Source organism: Amia ocellicauda, chromosome 1, assembly GCF_036373705.1.
Source record: "Amia ocellicauda isolate fAmiCal2 chromosome 1, fAmiCal2.hap1, whole genome shotgun sequence".
In the NCBI taxonomy this organism is placed as follows: Eukaryota; Metazoa; Chordata; class Actinopteri; order Amiiformes; family Amiidae; genus Amia; species Amia ocellicauda.
The window spans coordinates 37012228-37027441 of record NC_089850.1 but is presented as its reverse complement, the minus strand read 5'-3'; the positions used below and the strand labels follow the sequence as shown (position 1 = coordinate 37027441).

The 15214-nt window shown below is 41.0% G+C and overlaps 1 protein-coding gene across 1 annotated transcript in view; it reads left to right on the top strand.

The window, feature by feature from the left end:
- Positions 1-15214, top strand: part of LOC136759065 (synaptotagmin-14) — a 50227-nt gene that overhangs the window by 22866 nt on the left and 12147 nt on the right. Inside the window, exon 3 of the mRNA XM_066713885.1 lies at positions 6777-6989. Coding sequence (XP_066569982.1) covers positions 6777-6989 — 213 coding nt within the window. The remainder of the gene's footprint in view (positions 1-6776; positions 6990-15214) is intronic.

Here is a 15214-nt window from a genome sequence, read left to right as displayed (position 1 = left end):
GGCGGAGCAGGTCACCACCATCATGCACAACCTGCAGGCTGAGGAGGAGGACAAGACGGCAAAGACAAATGCTGCCGAAACAAAGATGAAACAATGCGAGGAGAAAGAAGGCAAAGGGACCACAGAGGATATCGTGGAGGTTTATGGGACGAATGTCACCGGTAGGCACAACCCAAAGCACCCGCTGCCGGTGAATAGGTCTCGGGATCCCGATTCCTACACCACAGACTATAGCACAGGGTCCACACGCTCCACTGAGACCTTTACTGAATCCACTGGGAGCGACCTCTCACAGGCCACTGACGGGAGCAGAGGGGAGAGGCAGGGAAACGATCAGAGAGGAGGAGTGACTCGAAACAGGAAGAGCAGGGACAGTCACAAGCAAGACCAAAAGGATGGAATGGATCCTGGCCACAAGAGCAAGTTCAGTAGTTCCACTGATCTGCAGATGGAGAGTAAGTCCAGGAAACTCAGAACCAGTTTGGGCAAAAACCACCCTGCCTCCACGGACGCAAGAACAAAGTCCAGTGATCCTGTGAAAGAACCTGGAAGCAAAAACCCCCGTTCTCCTCCTTCTGACGGACTGGCCAGGATGGACAAAGAGGGCAGGAAAAGTGAGACATCTAATGGGGTCCAGAACAGTAATGGGAAAAACTCGGGGAAGGTCATACCCAAAGCAGCCGATTCTCCTGACTCAAGCAAGAAGCCATCCAATGGTGCCACAGTGGCTACTAAAGGAAAAGCAGGTGGCAAAGAAGATAACAAATGTAAGGGTTTGTTCTCAGATAAGAAGCAGACTGATAAGACGGGGATCACTGCAGATCCAAAGTCGAGCAAGAAGACTAAAAATGCAGCCAGTGAGAAAGGGGACTCTGAGTGCAAGACTCGGAAGGGCTCCACTAAAGAAGAACCAAGTGACGGGTCCAAAAAAGAGATGAGCAAAAAGAAAACATGTAAAGGTGAGACGGCCGCGCCACACTCTTCTTCTTTCCTCTCTCCTCTGCTGTGTGATGTTATTCCAGTGAGATATTCATCCAACTTGGAACTGTAACCTCTCGCTGCATGAATCCTCCTGTAGGAGCTCTCTGCCTGCAGTCTCTATCAGTAACTGGTCTACTTCCTATTGCCTTCCTCTTCAACTTCTTGAATTATACACACTGGAATCTACTGAAGATGACTTAGAGAGCAGCCCAAGTAGGTTAAGGAAGGATGCGATTTAGCTACAAACAGAAGGTCAGGAGATACAATGAAGATAATTGCAAAATACGTAAAGGAAGTGAAATGAATTTGTGCTTGGGGGAAGAGAGGAAGACCTTTCTTATGTATTTATTTGAACTCAAAACAGTCTCAGATATTAAGGGAACATTCCCAAAAGGCAAATGAGCAAATGAAGGCTTGATCAGTAAAAACATTTTCTGTATCAACAGTGTTGGTTATACCATGATCACCCTGGAACAAACAGAATCATGTTCACTTGGTAGCCCTTAAAGCATCTCTGCCCCAATGCGTTCTCTGGTGTTTTTAAGATGGGGATGGGGGAGAGGGGGGTTATCAAAATGATTAAAATACATTTCTTCATAAGCATATGTTTAGTTTGTTTACCTGCACTTTTGTTAACTCCATTAGGCTTTTCAGGTTTAGTGACTTTAAAGAAGACCACTGACTATCGTAGGGTTATATTGTCAGAATGCAGCTCAGGCACCAGAGACTGAGCAGTATTTTCCTATCTTTAGGTCTCTGAATGGAATAAATGAAAAGCTGGTGAACAGACCAGGCATAGCCTATGGAGGTATAATTCAGTGAAATTAAGAAGAATTACACTGTCAGTGTTGCAGCATGGAAAATTTGTGAAAGCAAATGGTGGAGCAAAACAGAAAAATAAATAAAAGAATTTCCATCTCTTGAACTAAATTGTAAAGCCCTACCCACGTGGCAGATTAAGACATCATCAGGTTAAGTTTTGTGAGAACAATATGCCTGTGATACAGACTCATAGAGATTAATAAAGCCTTTGAATATTCATTACAATAATTTCAAGTGTTCCATATGACAATAAAAAAAGAATTACATTCTAATGACCTAGACAATGAGAGGCTTGAGATGCAGAAGTTTAACATTGCATAACAGTCCTTTGTCATATTTATATCTCTCTAAAATCAACATTATGTACTGTGCACATTTCCAAATAATTTATTCTGCTTTTAATTGTGCACTTTGCCAAATCTTATTGTGTAGGTTGATTATTTTGGATCGTTCAGCAAATTACAGGCAGACCTTTTAGTGTATGTCCATTTATGGTCCTCTGCATTGCAATAACTGTGCCCACTTCAGGATTAAGAGGTTTATATATATATATATATACAGTGCATCCGGAAAGTATTCACAGCGCTTCACTTTTTCCACATTTTGTTATGTTACAGCCTTATTCCAAAATGGATTAAATTCATTATTTTCCCAAAATTCTACAAACAATACCCCATAATGACAACGTGAAAGAAGTTTGTTTGAAATCGTTGCAAATTTATTAAAATTAAAAAACGAGAAAAAAGCACATGTACATAAGTATTCACAGCCTTTGCCATGACACTCAAAATTGAGCTCAGGTGCATCCTGTTTCCACTGATCATCCTTGAGATGTTTCTACAACTTGATTGGAGTCCACCTGTGGTAAATTCAGTTGATTGGACATGATTTGGAAAGGCACACACCTGTCTATATAAGGTCCAACAATTAACATTGCATGTCAGAGCACAAACCAAGCCATGAAGTCCAAGGAATTGTCTGTAGACTGCCGAGACAGGATTGTATCGAGACACAGATCTGGGGAAGGGTACAGAAAAAATTCTGCAGCATTGAAGGTCCCAATGAGCACAGTGGCCTCCATCATCCATAAATGGAAGAAGTTTGGAACCACCAGGTCTCTTCCTAGAGATGGCCGGCCCGCCAAAATGAGCAATAGGGGGAGAAGGGCCTTAGTCAGAGAGGTGACCAAGAACCCGATGGTCACTCTGACAGAGCTCCAGCATGTCTCTGTGGAGAGAGGAGAAACTTCCAGAAGAACAACCATCTCTGCAGCACTCCACCAATCAGGCCTGTATGGTAGATTGGCCAGACGGAAGCCACTCCTCAGTAAAAGGCACATGACAGCCCACCTGGAGTTTGCCAAAAGGCACCTGAAGGACTCTCAGACCATGAGAAACAAAATTCTCTGGTCTGATGAAGCAAAGATTGAACTCATGTCTGGAGAAAACCAGGCACCGCTCATCACCTGGCCAATACCATCCCTACAGTGAAGCATGGTGGTGGCAGCATCATGATGTGGGGATGTTTTTCAGCGGCAGGAACTGGGAGACTAGTCAGGATTGAGGGAAAGATGAATGCAGCAATGTACAGAGACATCCTTGATGAAAACCTGCTCCAGAGTGCTCTGGACCTCAGACTGGGGCAAAGGTTAATCTTCCAATAGGACAACGACCCTAAGCACACAGCCAAGATAACAAAGGAATGGCTACAGGACAACTCTGTGAATGTCATTGAGTGGCCCAGCCAGAGCCCAGACTTGAACCCAATTGAACATCTCTGGAGACATCTGAAAATGTCTGTGTACCGACGCTCCCCATCCAACCTGATGGAGCTTGAGAGGTCCTGCAAAGAAGAATGGGAGAAACTGCCCAAAAATAGGTGTGCCAAGCTTGTAGCATCATACTCAAAAAGACTTGAGGCTGTAATTGGTGCCAAAGGTGCTTCAACAAAGTATTGAGCAAAGGCTGTGAATACTTATGTACATGTCCTTTTTTTGCTTTTTATTTTTAATAAATTTGCAAAGATTTCAAACAAACTTCTTTCACATTGTCATTATGGGGTATTGTTTGAAGAATTTTGAGGAAAATAATGAATTTAATCCATTTTGGAATAAGGCTGTAACATAACAAAATGTGGAAAAAGTGAAGCTCTGTGAATACTTACCGGATGCACTGTATATACACACTACTGGTCAAAAGTTTTAGAACACCCCAATTTTTCCAGTTTTTATTGAAATGTAAGCACAGTTTTTAAGTACAGTTTCCTACACCATCAAAAGGCACTTGGAAACTGGATGAAACTCTTGACAGGAAGAGGTCTGGCAGACCAAAGATACAACACAATCAGAAGACAAGTTTCTGAGAGTCAGCAGTTTGCGTGATTGGCGGCTCACAGGACAACAGCTTCAAGCACAGCTTAACACTTGTTAAGGTAAGCAAGTCTCAGCTTCAACTGTGAAGAGAAGACTTTGAGCTGCAGGTTTGATGAGTGGTAGTAAGATAGCCATTGCTAAGATGGCAAAATAAGAAAAAGAGGCTTGCCTGGGCCATGAAGCACCGCCAGTGGACTACTGAAAACTGGAATAAGGTCTTATGGACCGATTAATCAAAATTTGAAATCTTCGGTTCATCACGCAGGGTTTTTGTACGCCATCGAGTAGGCAAAAGGATGGTTCCTCATTGTGTGACACCAACTGTCAAACATGAAGGAGGTGATGGTCTGGGGCTCTTTTGCTGGATCCAGAGTCAGTGACTTACACGAGTGAGTGGCACCCTGAACCAAACGGCTACCACAGCATTTTGCAGCGCCATGCAATACTCTCTGATATATGCCTAGTTGGTCAGGGGTTCATCCTACAGCAAGATAATGACCCAAAACATGGGATGAACTGGACAGAAGGGTGAAAGAAAAAGCAACACATTTGTGGGAACTTCTGCAACAGTGTTGGGAAGAACTTTTGATTTTTTGATTTCCATTGTAGAAAGAATACATTGAGATTTTAAACTGCATACATTTCAATAAAAACTGGAAAAATTTAGGTGTTCTAAAAGTTTTGACCAGTAGAGGAGCTTTTCCAGATCAGCAGGGACACACGCACCCGGGGACACAAATGGAAATTGGACTTCAAGGCATTCAAAACAGGAGACACTTCTTCACACAGAGAGTTGTCACAATCTGGAACAAACTCCCCAGCGATGTGGTTGAAGCCGACAATTTGGGAACATTTGAAAATAGACAAATATAAAGTAAATATAAGTAAATAAATTACAAATAAATATAAAGCCAATTCTGAAAGTGTACCCACTGACTGTATTGTCTCACCCCTCCCTAATATCAGTGCAGGTAGACTAGTGTTGCTTTGAAAGCTCCACAAAGTCATACAAATAAATTAGAATGGAAACAATCAGAGACCTTGCAGAAAACATGAATCTTTCCAGCCTATTGGGTTAACGAGGCTGACTTTGATGAGGTGTTCCTAGATTTTTGTAATTTGCTATATTATTACATTATATTGTGGCTTCATAAGTGCATACAATGCATCATGTTTCAGTCCCCACAATCATGAGACATAATTTTAATGAAGCTGGGGCTGTGCTCCTTCAAGCTGCCAAAATCTACTTCTAAATGTACTGTGAAGGTGTTCTGGAAGAAGTAGTTTTTCCTTCTCATTAGTGCGGTGTGTTCTGACCTTCAATCATAGTCCCAGGCTTTAAGCACCTGATGGTCTCTCCATCCCATTAGCAGCCTTCGATTCGATTGCCAAGGCTGAGTCAATGGCATTTATAGAATTTCTTTCTTCCTCCAAGGATTTCTTAAAACTCTTCAACATTTTGTATTTATTTATTATTTTCTGTAGCAAATTGTCTTCTGCAACAATAAACCATTAACCTGAAAATAAATATTAAAATATATACCATATGTAAAACATATTATTGAGAATTTAAGCTCTCTTGTCACATATCCCTGCACTCTCTGGAACTTCATCTCCAGTTTGGGATTTACAATCGGCTGGACAAGCAGAAGCCCAGCTGAAGAGTGCTCAACCCCGCCCCAACCTCCTGTGCCGCTCACACAGCAGAATCAGGTTGCACTGCCTTCCTCAAGTGACATGCTCCAACTTACAGAGTCACCTGCTGGTGGTTATGCATATTAACTGCAATTTATTGTATGTATTAATACATCTTTCTTTTTCTTTCATTCTTTTTTCTTCTTTCTTCCTTCTTATACTCGATATGGTTATGATTTTTGGGGATTTTAAATAAACTGTGGATCTTTCTCTTCCAGGAGGTTCTCTATTTGTCCTGATCAGTAATAGGAAAATCTGAGTTAACATCAACGTGGTTTCTACATAAAGGGCCGCATCATTATGATACAGTAATGCGCTTTGCTAGGTTGGATTGAAGTTTTTGTGCCAGGTTTCTCTTTAATGCTTTTATTCTGGTTAGCCTGCTGCCTAGTAAATGTGACTGGAACATGACCCACTGTGAATTTATGTACCTGTCTCTAGACCCATTCTTGTCACTTTTCCAGTATTGTGGAGTGTGGATACCAAAAGTAAGCCGTGTTCTAGAAAGTCAGCTTTTGCAAACCTTTTTATAATATGAATTCATCATTTTAATTGATGAATCTATAACTCTGCATAATTATATACTGGTATCCAAGAAAAAACACTAAAGATTATAAACATGTCACACACAGGCAGAGCTAAGACCACATTCAAACTCTGAATCGCTGCCTCCTCCAGGGGCTGAATGGATATGTTATTTGACACAAGGATGTTCAACCACACAGTGCAACCATTGAAACAGACTGTAAGTGAAAGGGTCAGGCACAGACTCTGGTTTCTCAGTAGGGAACTAATTACTCAGCAGTGGTGGGTGGCTACCTGGCTCTTGAAGACTGCCACATTATTTTCATTGAGTGTTTGTTTGGTGTCGTGGGTATTCACGTCTCCCTGTGCCATCCTCCACCAGATAAAGACTATCCAGATGGGGACCTGCGGGGATCGTCGTCCGAGAGCGAGGACGAGGTCTTGGGGAAGTACCAGGAGGCCGTATCCCGCTCCCAGGCCGTGCGGGGAGCAGACGCCCGGCACCAGAAGGGTTATGTCTGGGAGACCAGGCAAAAGTACAGCCCCCTGTCTGCGGAGTATGATGGCTACAGCAGTGAGGCATCCACTGAGGAGGGTAAGATGTCCTTGTATCGCCTTGTGCTGAAACCAAACTCTTATTCACCTATTCTGGTGGCGTGTTTTTTTAATGGGGGGCAATTATGGTTCTTAAAATTGAAAGACAGCTGAGCATTGTGTGTGGAAGAAATTATTAACACTGATTACACGGACAAAAAGAGTAATGGCATTGTTCACTTTTTGATCATGTCTTTAGGGTTTTTCTGTTTCTCTTACCAGGGGGATCAGTTTAATCCACACAAATATTTTGTAGGTCAGTATATACTCTCACAGCTGCCTTCAGTCAGTGTTTTTTCTGTACACTTTACATAAAATAGCACCCTGACAGTGAAATAACAGATCTGTGAAGCAGTGTTACAACCACTCCTGTAAAGCACACTACCCACACCCCCAGGCTGTCAGGGAAACTCCAAGAGTCTTTTGGTTTAATAGCCAGCACCTCATCATTTAGTTTGAACACAGGTTTAAATTATGTATAAAACAGACACACACACATACAGATGTCCTAGATTTTAAAATAAATTAGGACATGTGGGTGTTTTATATGGAATGTAAAGCAGAGCAGGTTTCTAGCAAAATATTGGTGCTGATTGGATGAGAAAGGAGGTTTTTCACTGGTGGAGTTTAAAACTGTTTAATTCATATTGAGTAAAACTGCCACCGTTTCATCAGCCTCAATTTAAAGCATGCGCAGTTTCCCTTCAATACTATTAACCATCCACCACATACATGCTGCCCACTCAAGCCAATTGCTACTTCTTTAATATAGCTAAGCATATTATTACTCTCATACAAATTCAATGTGTAATCAAGCTCTGATAAACTGGACCTGTTTCATGTTTGTCCTGGTCACCACTTTTAATAGATTTGCAGTACTATGGCACCATCTAGTGTCCATCCTGGGTAAATCATCCAGCTTTTATAGGTCAGGTGAAAGGTGTTTTTGTGAAAGGTGTTGTGTTATAATGATATGGGTATATATTAATTTCAAGAACTCTCAGATGCAAACAAGAAAACTGGACTTAAAATGAATTTGAGTAAAACCTATGGAAATCTAAGAAAATTGAAATAGATCAACAGATACTTGAAGAAGTCAAAAGTCATGTCTACAACAAATCAGCACAGATGGAGATATTATGGAAAGAAAAGAAGAGTAAGAAGAGTGGAAATGGGATGGAGTTTGGAAGAAGCAGCACGCTGTTGATTGGAAATACACCCATTTGCCTTAAGAGAAATGTGTTTGATCAATGCATACTACCATTCCCCACTTATGGCTGTGAAACCTGGTAACATAATGCAAAAATGATACAGAAACTGTGCACGAAACAAAGGAGCATGAAAATATGTATGCCTGGAATAATAATAAGAGATAGAAAAGTAAATGAATAGATCCAGGAACAAACAAAAATATGTGTCATCATTGAAAGAATGAAAATCTTCAAATGGCAATGGGCCGGACACACTGCAAGAACAGATCAAAGATGGACAAAGGAAGCCATTGAATGGATCCCAAGAGATGAAAAAGACCTAGAAGGCAACCACATGAAAGACAGAAAGATGAAATAGTGAACTTTGCAGGTGTGACATTGAAAAGAGCAGCTCTGGATTGAAGCAAGTGGAAACATCTTGGGGAGGACTTCATCCAGCAGTGGATCAATATAGCACATATATATATATATATATATATATATATATATATATATATACACTCACCTAAAGGATTATTAGGAACACCATACTAATACTGTGTTTGACCCCCTTTCGCCTTCAGAACTGCCTTAATTCTACATGGCATTGATTCAACAAGGTGCTGAAAGCATTCTTTAGAAATGTTGGCCCATATTGATAGGATAGCATCTTGCAGTTGATGGAGATTTGTGGGATGCACATCCAGGGCACGAAGCTCCCATTCCACCACATCCCAAAGATGCTCTATTGGGTTGAGATCTGGTGACTGTGGGGGCCAGTTTAGTACAGTGAACTCATTGTCATGTTCAAGAAACCAATTTGAAATGATTCGACCTTTGTGACATGGTGCATTATCCTGCTGGAAGTAGCCATCAGAGGATGGGTACATGGTGGTCATAAAGGGATGGACATGGTCAGAAACAATGCTCAGGTAGGCCGTGGCATTTAAACGATGCCCAATTGGCACTAAGGGGCCTAAAGTGTGCCAAGAAAACATCCCCCACACCATTACACCACCACCACCAGCCTGCACAGTGGTAACAAGGCATGATGGATCCATGTTCTCATTCTGTTTACGCCAAATTCTGACTCTACCATCTGAATGTCTCAACAGAAATCGAGACTCATCAGACCAGGCAACATTTTTCCAGTCTTCAACTGTCCAATTTTGGTGAGCTTGTGCAAATTGTAGCCTCTTTTTCCTATTTGTAGTGGAGATGAGTGGTACCCGGTGGGGTCTTCTGCTGTTGTAGCCCATCCGCCTCAAGGTTGTACGTGTTGTGGCTTCACAAATGCTTTGCTGCATACCTCGGTTGTAACGAGTGGTTATTTCAGTCAAAGTTGCTCTTCTATCAGCTTGAATCAGTCGGCCCATTCTCCTCTGACCTCTAGCATCAACAAGGCATTTTCGCCCACAGGACTGCCGCATACTGGATGTTTTTCCCTTTTCACACCATTCTTTGTAAACCCTAGAAATGGTTGTGCGTGAAAATCCCAGTAACTGAGCAGACTGTGAAATACTCAGACCGGCCCGTCTGGCACCAACAACCATGCCACGCTCAAAATTGCTTAAATCACCTTTCTTTCCCATTCAGACATTCAGTTTGGAGTTCAGGAGATTGTCTTGACCAGGACCACACCCCTAAATGCATTGAAGCAACTGCCATGTGATTGTTTGGTTAGATAATTGCATTAATGAGAAATTGAACAGGTGTTCCTAATAATCCTTTAGGTGAGTGTATATATATATACATATATACATATACATATATATATATAATCGATTTAATTATAATAATAACTTTTAACTTATTAAACACTAATTGGATGGGAAACTTGCAATAGCACAGAGTGGAAAAGATCAGAGTCTAGGTGAGAGATAACATATCAGACCTGTGCCACTTGCTCCCTCCAGGCCCTGCCAGCCTCCAGCCTCAATTAGGGAGCTGTATGCAATGGCGGTGGAGTCAGTGGTGTGTGAATGCAACCTGTCAGTGCTCTCCACATCCACACCCTGGAACCCCAGGCTGTATTCCTTGGCCTCCAGCAATTCTTGCCAGCCCTACGGGACAAGCACATGCTGGTTCAGATGGACAACACAGCAGTAGTGACCTTCAAAAGACAGAGAGGTCTCCGGTGGCCCAGGCTGAATTACATGGTGTGCCGTCACCTTCTCTGGGCACAGCCTGGCTCCTCTCGGTCAAAGCAGTTCACCTCCCCGGCCTGTCCAACATGGCAGTGGATCTCCACTCCAGAGGAGAGTACAGTAGCCTGTAGGCAGCTGTGGTAGATAACTTCACAGATCCAATGGTTATGACATAGACCCCTCCTCCTGTGGGTCGTATCCTCTTTCTCAGGTGACCAGGGTCGCAATCACAACCTAATATTACATTACCACCAAACTCCTTACATTCTTAGTTTATTCTTATAATTTCCTCTATTTTCATAATTTTTATATTTTATTGTGTACTTTACCATTCCTCTTTATTCTGCCCTTTGCATGCTCTCTTGTTTGTACTGCCAATCTGTTTTGCATTCATATTTTCTCTCGGGTAACAACATATTACTTGATCGATTGATTAAGTTAGGGGAAAACACTGTGAAAGAATAAGCATTTGCAGATCAATGAAAGGTATGGGACAGAGTATTTGCATCACCGATGAGATGTCTTTGTGAAACGTGGCATGCTCAATTGAATGCTATTCTAGCCTCTGATCACTAGGTGGACCCCTAAGCTCTTATTTATTTCCATGCTGTTCAGTCTATTTAGTAGTGCAGTGGAATCCGGTTACAGTTTTGCAAACTGCATCATTTTTATCCAGGAAACAAGAATTACTAAGAAAATGACATTGATTGCCGATATTCCTCTTAGAGTGATAATAAATAAACACATACATACATATATACACACATACTTACATACATACTAAATCAGGCCATTATAGTTATTTTTTAGACGTGCCATGTCGGAGTACCCAATTACTATTCAACCGCAACATCCCGAGAGAGATGAAGATAGCATACACACACCCTCCAAAACATGCTGTGTCAAACCATCCAGTTCTTTTCTCATTGTGAAAGCAGACAGCAGGGCTGTGGCTCATTTCACAGCAATGGCACCCCCAACTCACAGACATCCAGCCACCGACAAGGGATTATACTGCACAGTTGGCTGAGCGCTTCCAAGTTCCCACCCAGAATTCAGCTCATGCATTCTGAGTCCCTGACCACAGCCACACAGAACAAGTCTGGGTTTGCAATCTCCAGGATATAGGGTGCAGTTTACACTGCATAGAGGCTCTGGATTAGCCACTCTATAGAAACCTTCATCTTCTAATACCTAATGTACATGATATTAACTCAAATAGTATTGAGATAGTTGTGGCTTTCTGTACAGCATGGCAAGCAGAATGAAGCCTATTCTTAACCGATAATGATATCATTCCAGTACAGCACTGTGTACCCAGCCAAGCTTCGGAAATGCATTTGCTAATGTAGCTTGTAGCTTTGCCAGTTGTCACCTAATAATATCCAGCATGGCTCAGAGTCAACAGTAAGGAAAAGTAATTTTTAAGAAATTGAAAAAAGGTGAAAGTAGGTCCTTAAATTATTAGATTCTTCTTATAAAAATAATAAAAATAATACATCTAAGGATTTTGAGTTCATAGCCGATCACATAAATGAATAGAATTGTGATCCGATGTACACTCTGCAGCAAATTACCGCCAGGATATGGTTATGATTTAAAAGACGTTATTACTTTGGCATTTGCAAATAGAATGAGGTTTAGCTCATGTACCTCTGATTAGGAATATGAAAGCAGCATGTTAAAACTGAACAGAAAAAACTAAACAAAACCATTACAGTGGGGGCCAGGGAGAGCTTCTGGGGGCTTTCTTTACATAAACACTTCTTATAACTGTGTTGAATCATGTAGGATCGGTGTAACTGGATCAGTTTGATGCCCAGTTAACAGCACAATGTTCGATTTTGATTCCATGCTTTAGCCTTCACTACTTCACAGGATGTTGTATTGCAGTCTCACTTGTAGTAGGTCTTCTTTTCCCAACTCTTTCTGCTGTAGGGATACAAGTCCTGTGCCCATACAGCAGGCTGACTGCACACCTTCAGGCACGTCAAGAGTGAGAAGAGATGAAAGCACTATTAACGCAGGAACAATTTCGAGTCTGCCTTTGTCGCTGCTGCTGTTCCATTCATGGCTAAGACAAATGATTCGTTTTCGTATGGCATTTAAGTGTCTCTTCCCCCCTTTCAGCCTTCTGTTTTCAATCATTTAAAAAGTTTTCTTTTTCCAGCTCATCAGCCTGCCCTCATTGTCTATCAGCGTAGTTAGGAGGATCTGTATCTGTTGTCTGGGCCCCCCTCCCCTCTCTCAGGAGTGCTTTCCAAAACTGCTTATTTAAGCCTTCAGTCATGACAGGTTCCTACTGAAGGAGGAAAAGTGATTTTCGGCTGATAGTCAATGCACTTAGTATATTGCCTCTGGAGCAGGAGTTATTAAATCCAGTCTTGCAGTCTATTATGATGAAAGCATTTGGAATAAGCAGATTCTTAATTATACAGTGAATTATCAATGAATGACTCAATTAATTATCAAATAAACCATGGAGAGCTGGTTATGTCTGTGATCTATATGCTACCAAAACGCTTATTTATTAATATTCTGATTGTAATGTAACCTGGTGGAGTTGTTGTTGTTGTATGTTATTTGAATTCTGTTTCAGATGTTACAATTATGAAATTAGGCAGCACCTAGGGCTGTGAGAATTATACATGCTCTCTTATAACCAGAATTAAATCCAAGTAAACCAAATTAGACCTAATAATTTCCCTAATTAAGTCTGGTTTTGTTCTTGTTGTACAGATAGCTGTTATTAAACAAGAAATTCAAAGAGGGTGTTTTTTTAGGCAAGGAAGGTGTTTTTAATGGTTAGGGCTTTGTCATTTATTTATTTTCTGTTGTCCATTTATATAACATGTTATACTTACCCCTAAGAAAATAACTGGGAATACTCTGGGGTGACTACTCCTCTGCAGAATGAAGACTTACACTTTATTTATTGATTGATTTGACATTAATTGTGGCTGCATAGATTTTAAAACCTTATTATTGATATCTTTATGTTAATATGGCAGTGAGGGTGTTCATTTTTAACTAAGGGTGTGACAGGTTTGCATGTTCGTAATTCAGAAGGACACCTTTTTTTCTCTCCTCCGTGTGCTGCCTGGCTGTTATCGGAGAGTTGGTCTCCTTAAGCACCGTGTCAAACATTTATATTTCGGCTCTGGAGAAGATTCACTCAACCATTATCTCTTATGTGCTATTTCTGTAGGGCTGCATGGAAGAATTAAGGTGGTTCAGTGGCATTGCGGAGGGATGCTGATGGCACAATAAAAGCATTAGAATTCAGTTGAATGGCCTTTAAGTGGTTCCACTCAGCTGGAAATCAGAGTGTGCTGCTGGCTTGATTAAAAAAAAAAAAGGAAGAAAGAAAACCGAGCAAGTGCAGAGTGGTCTCTGTATAAATCAAACGCATTGTTTCCTTTTTTATTTTTTCCTTTTCTGTCTTTGTATTCTAAAGGCATATGTTTTTGTTACTGTTTCAGGAACTACACAGAACACATGCCATTGTGTCATCAGTCAGTGGAGCAATCTGAGTGTGTCTCAAACAATGCTCAGCCATTCTCTCATTTATATTTTACACTGTATTTGAACACATTGATTCTATTGAATTGGATATATAGGAACCTAAGAGCAGCCAGGCACAGAACTGTCAATCCTTTAATACAAGGAGAAACCTGGGAACGTGCATGCATTTTGTACATCAGAAAATGAGACCAGAAGAAAGGTTACAACTGAGAGGAGCTCATGTGGATGCATGCTTTAAATGAATTAATCGAAGGATTTAATCAAGCTGTTTCTGGAAGGATCTCAGTGTGTTTGTAACCTGCTGCAGACTCCCACAACCCTCTGTGTAAAGAAGTGCCTCCTGCTTTCAATTTTAATCCCACTTTTTCTCACCACTATCTTTTCGTTATCAGTTGGGTTGACTTTCTCAACTCGTTTCGGGATCTTGAATACTTCTACTAAATCCCTTCTGAATCATCTGCGTCTTAGACTAAAGAGATTAATATCCTTTGACCTGTCTGTCTAGGACAATCATTTAACACCAGGCATCAATCTGGTTACTTGGAACAGATTGAAATATCCAGGATCTTTCACATAGTTTATGGATACCAGTCAAATCCCTCAGTGGTCCCATGATTAAGGTTAAAGGCCTGTTAGCAGATTGTCCATGGTTCCTGCCGTTCCTCACTGTATTATTATTATTATTATTATTATTATTATTATAATTATTATTATAATTATTATAATTATTATATTTTCATTTCACAGATCTAAAGCATAGGAAAATGTCCGTATCTGGATTCACTAAAGCAGTAGGAGTGCACCGTGTATTAAATGTCCCGTTATTTCATTAGGGGTGGTATTTCAATCACAGATGCTGCAGCTGGGGAGACTTGTGAAGAGGTAATCAAAGCAGGCACTGTGGAATTGTTAAGAACCTTCACCTAGATATTCCCTAACATATTGGATAAGAAGAGAATATTAATCAAAGGCTGAGCCTCCATGGAGATCTTTCAGCGTGTCTGACTGGCAGACTGTGAGGTCAGATGAGAATCGCAGTGACAAGCAGTGTGTGCTGATCAGCTCCTCTGAATCACTGTCACACACGCACAGAGCTCCCGGCCTCATCTGAAACCCCCCCACTCTCATGAAAATCTCATGCATCTACCAATAAAATATTTAATGCAAGCAGCACTATTATAAATGCATTTGTGGTTTATTTCTTTCCACTTCCTTTTAAGATACTGTACAAGGGAGCAGATATAACATGTTTTTTTACATGTAAGTCACAGTAAAAAGCACAGAATGGCTTTAAGATAGGCTGCTTTGATAGGAGAAGGATGTATGTCACATAAATGGTTGAAGAACAGAAAGCTAGCATGTAG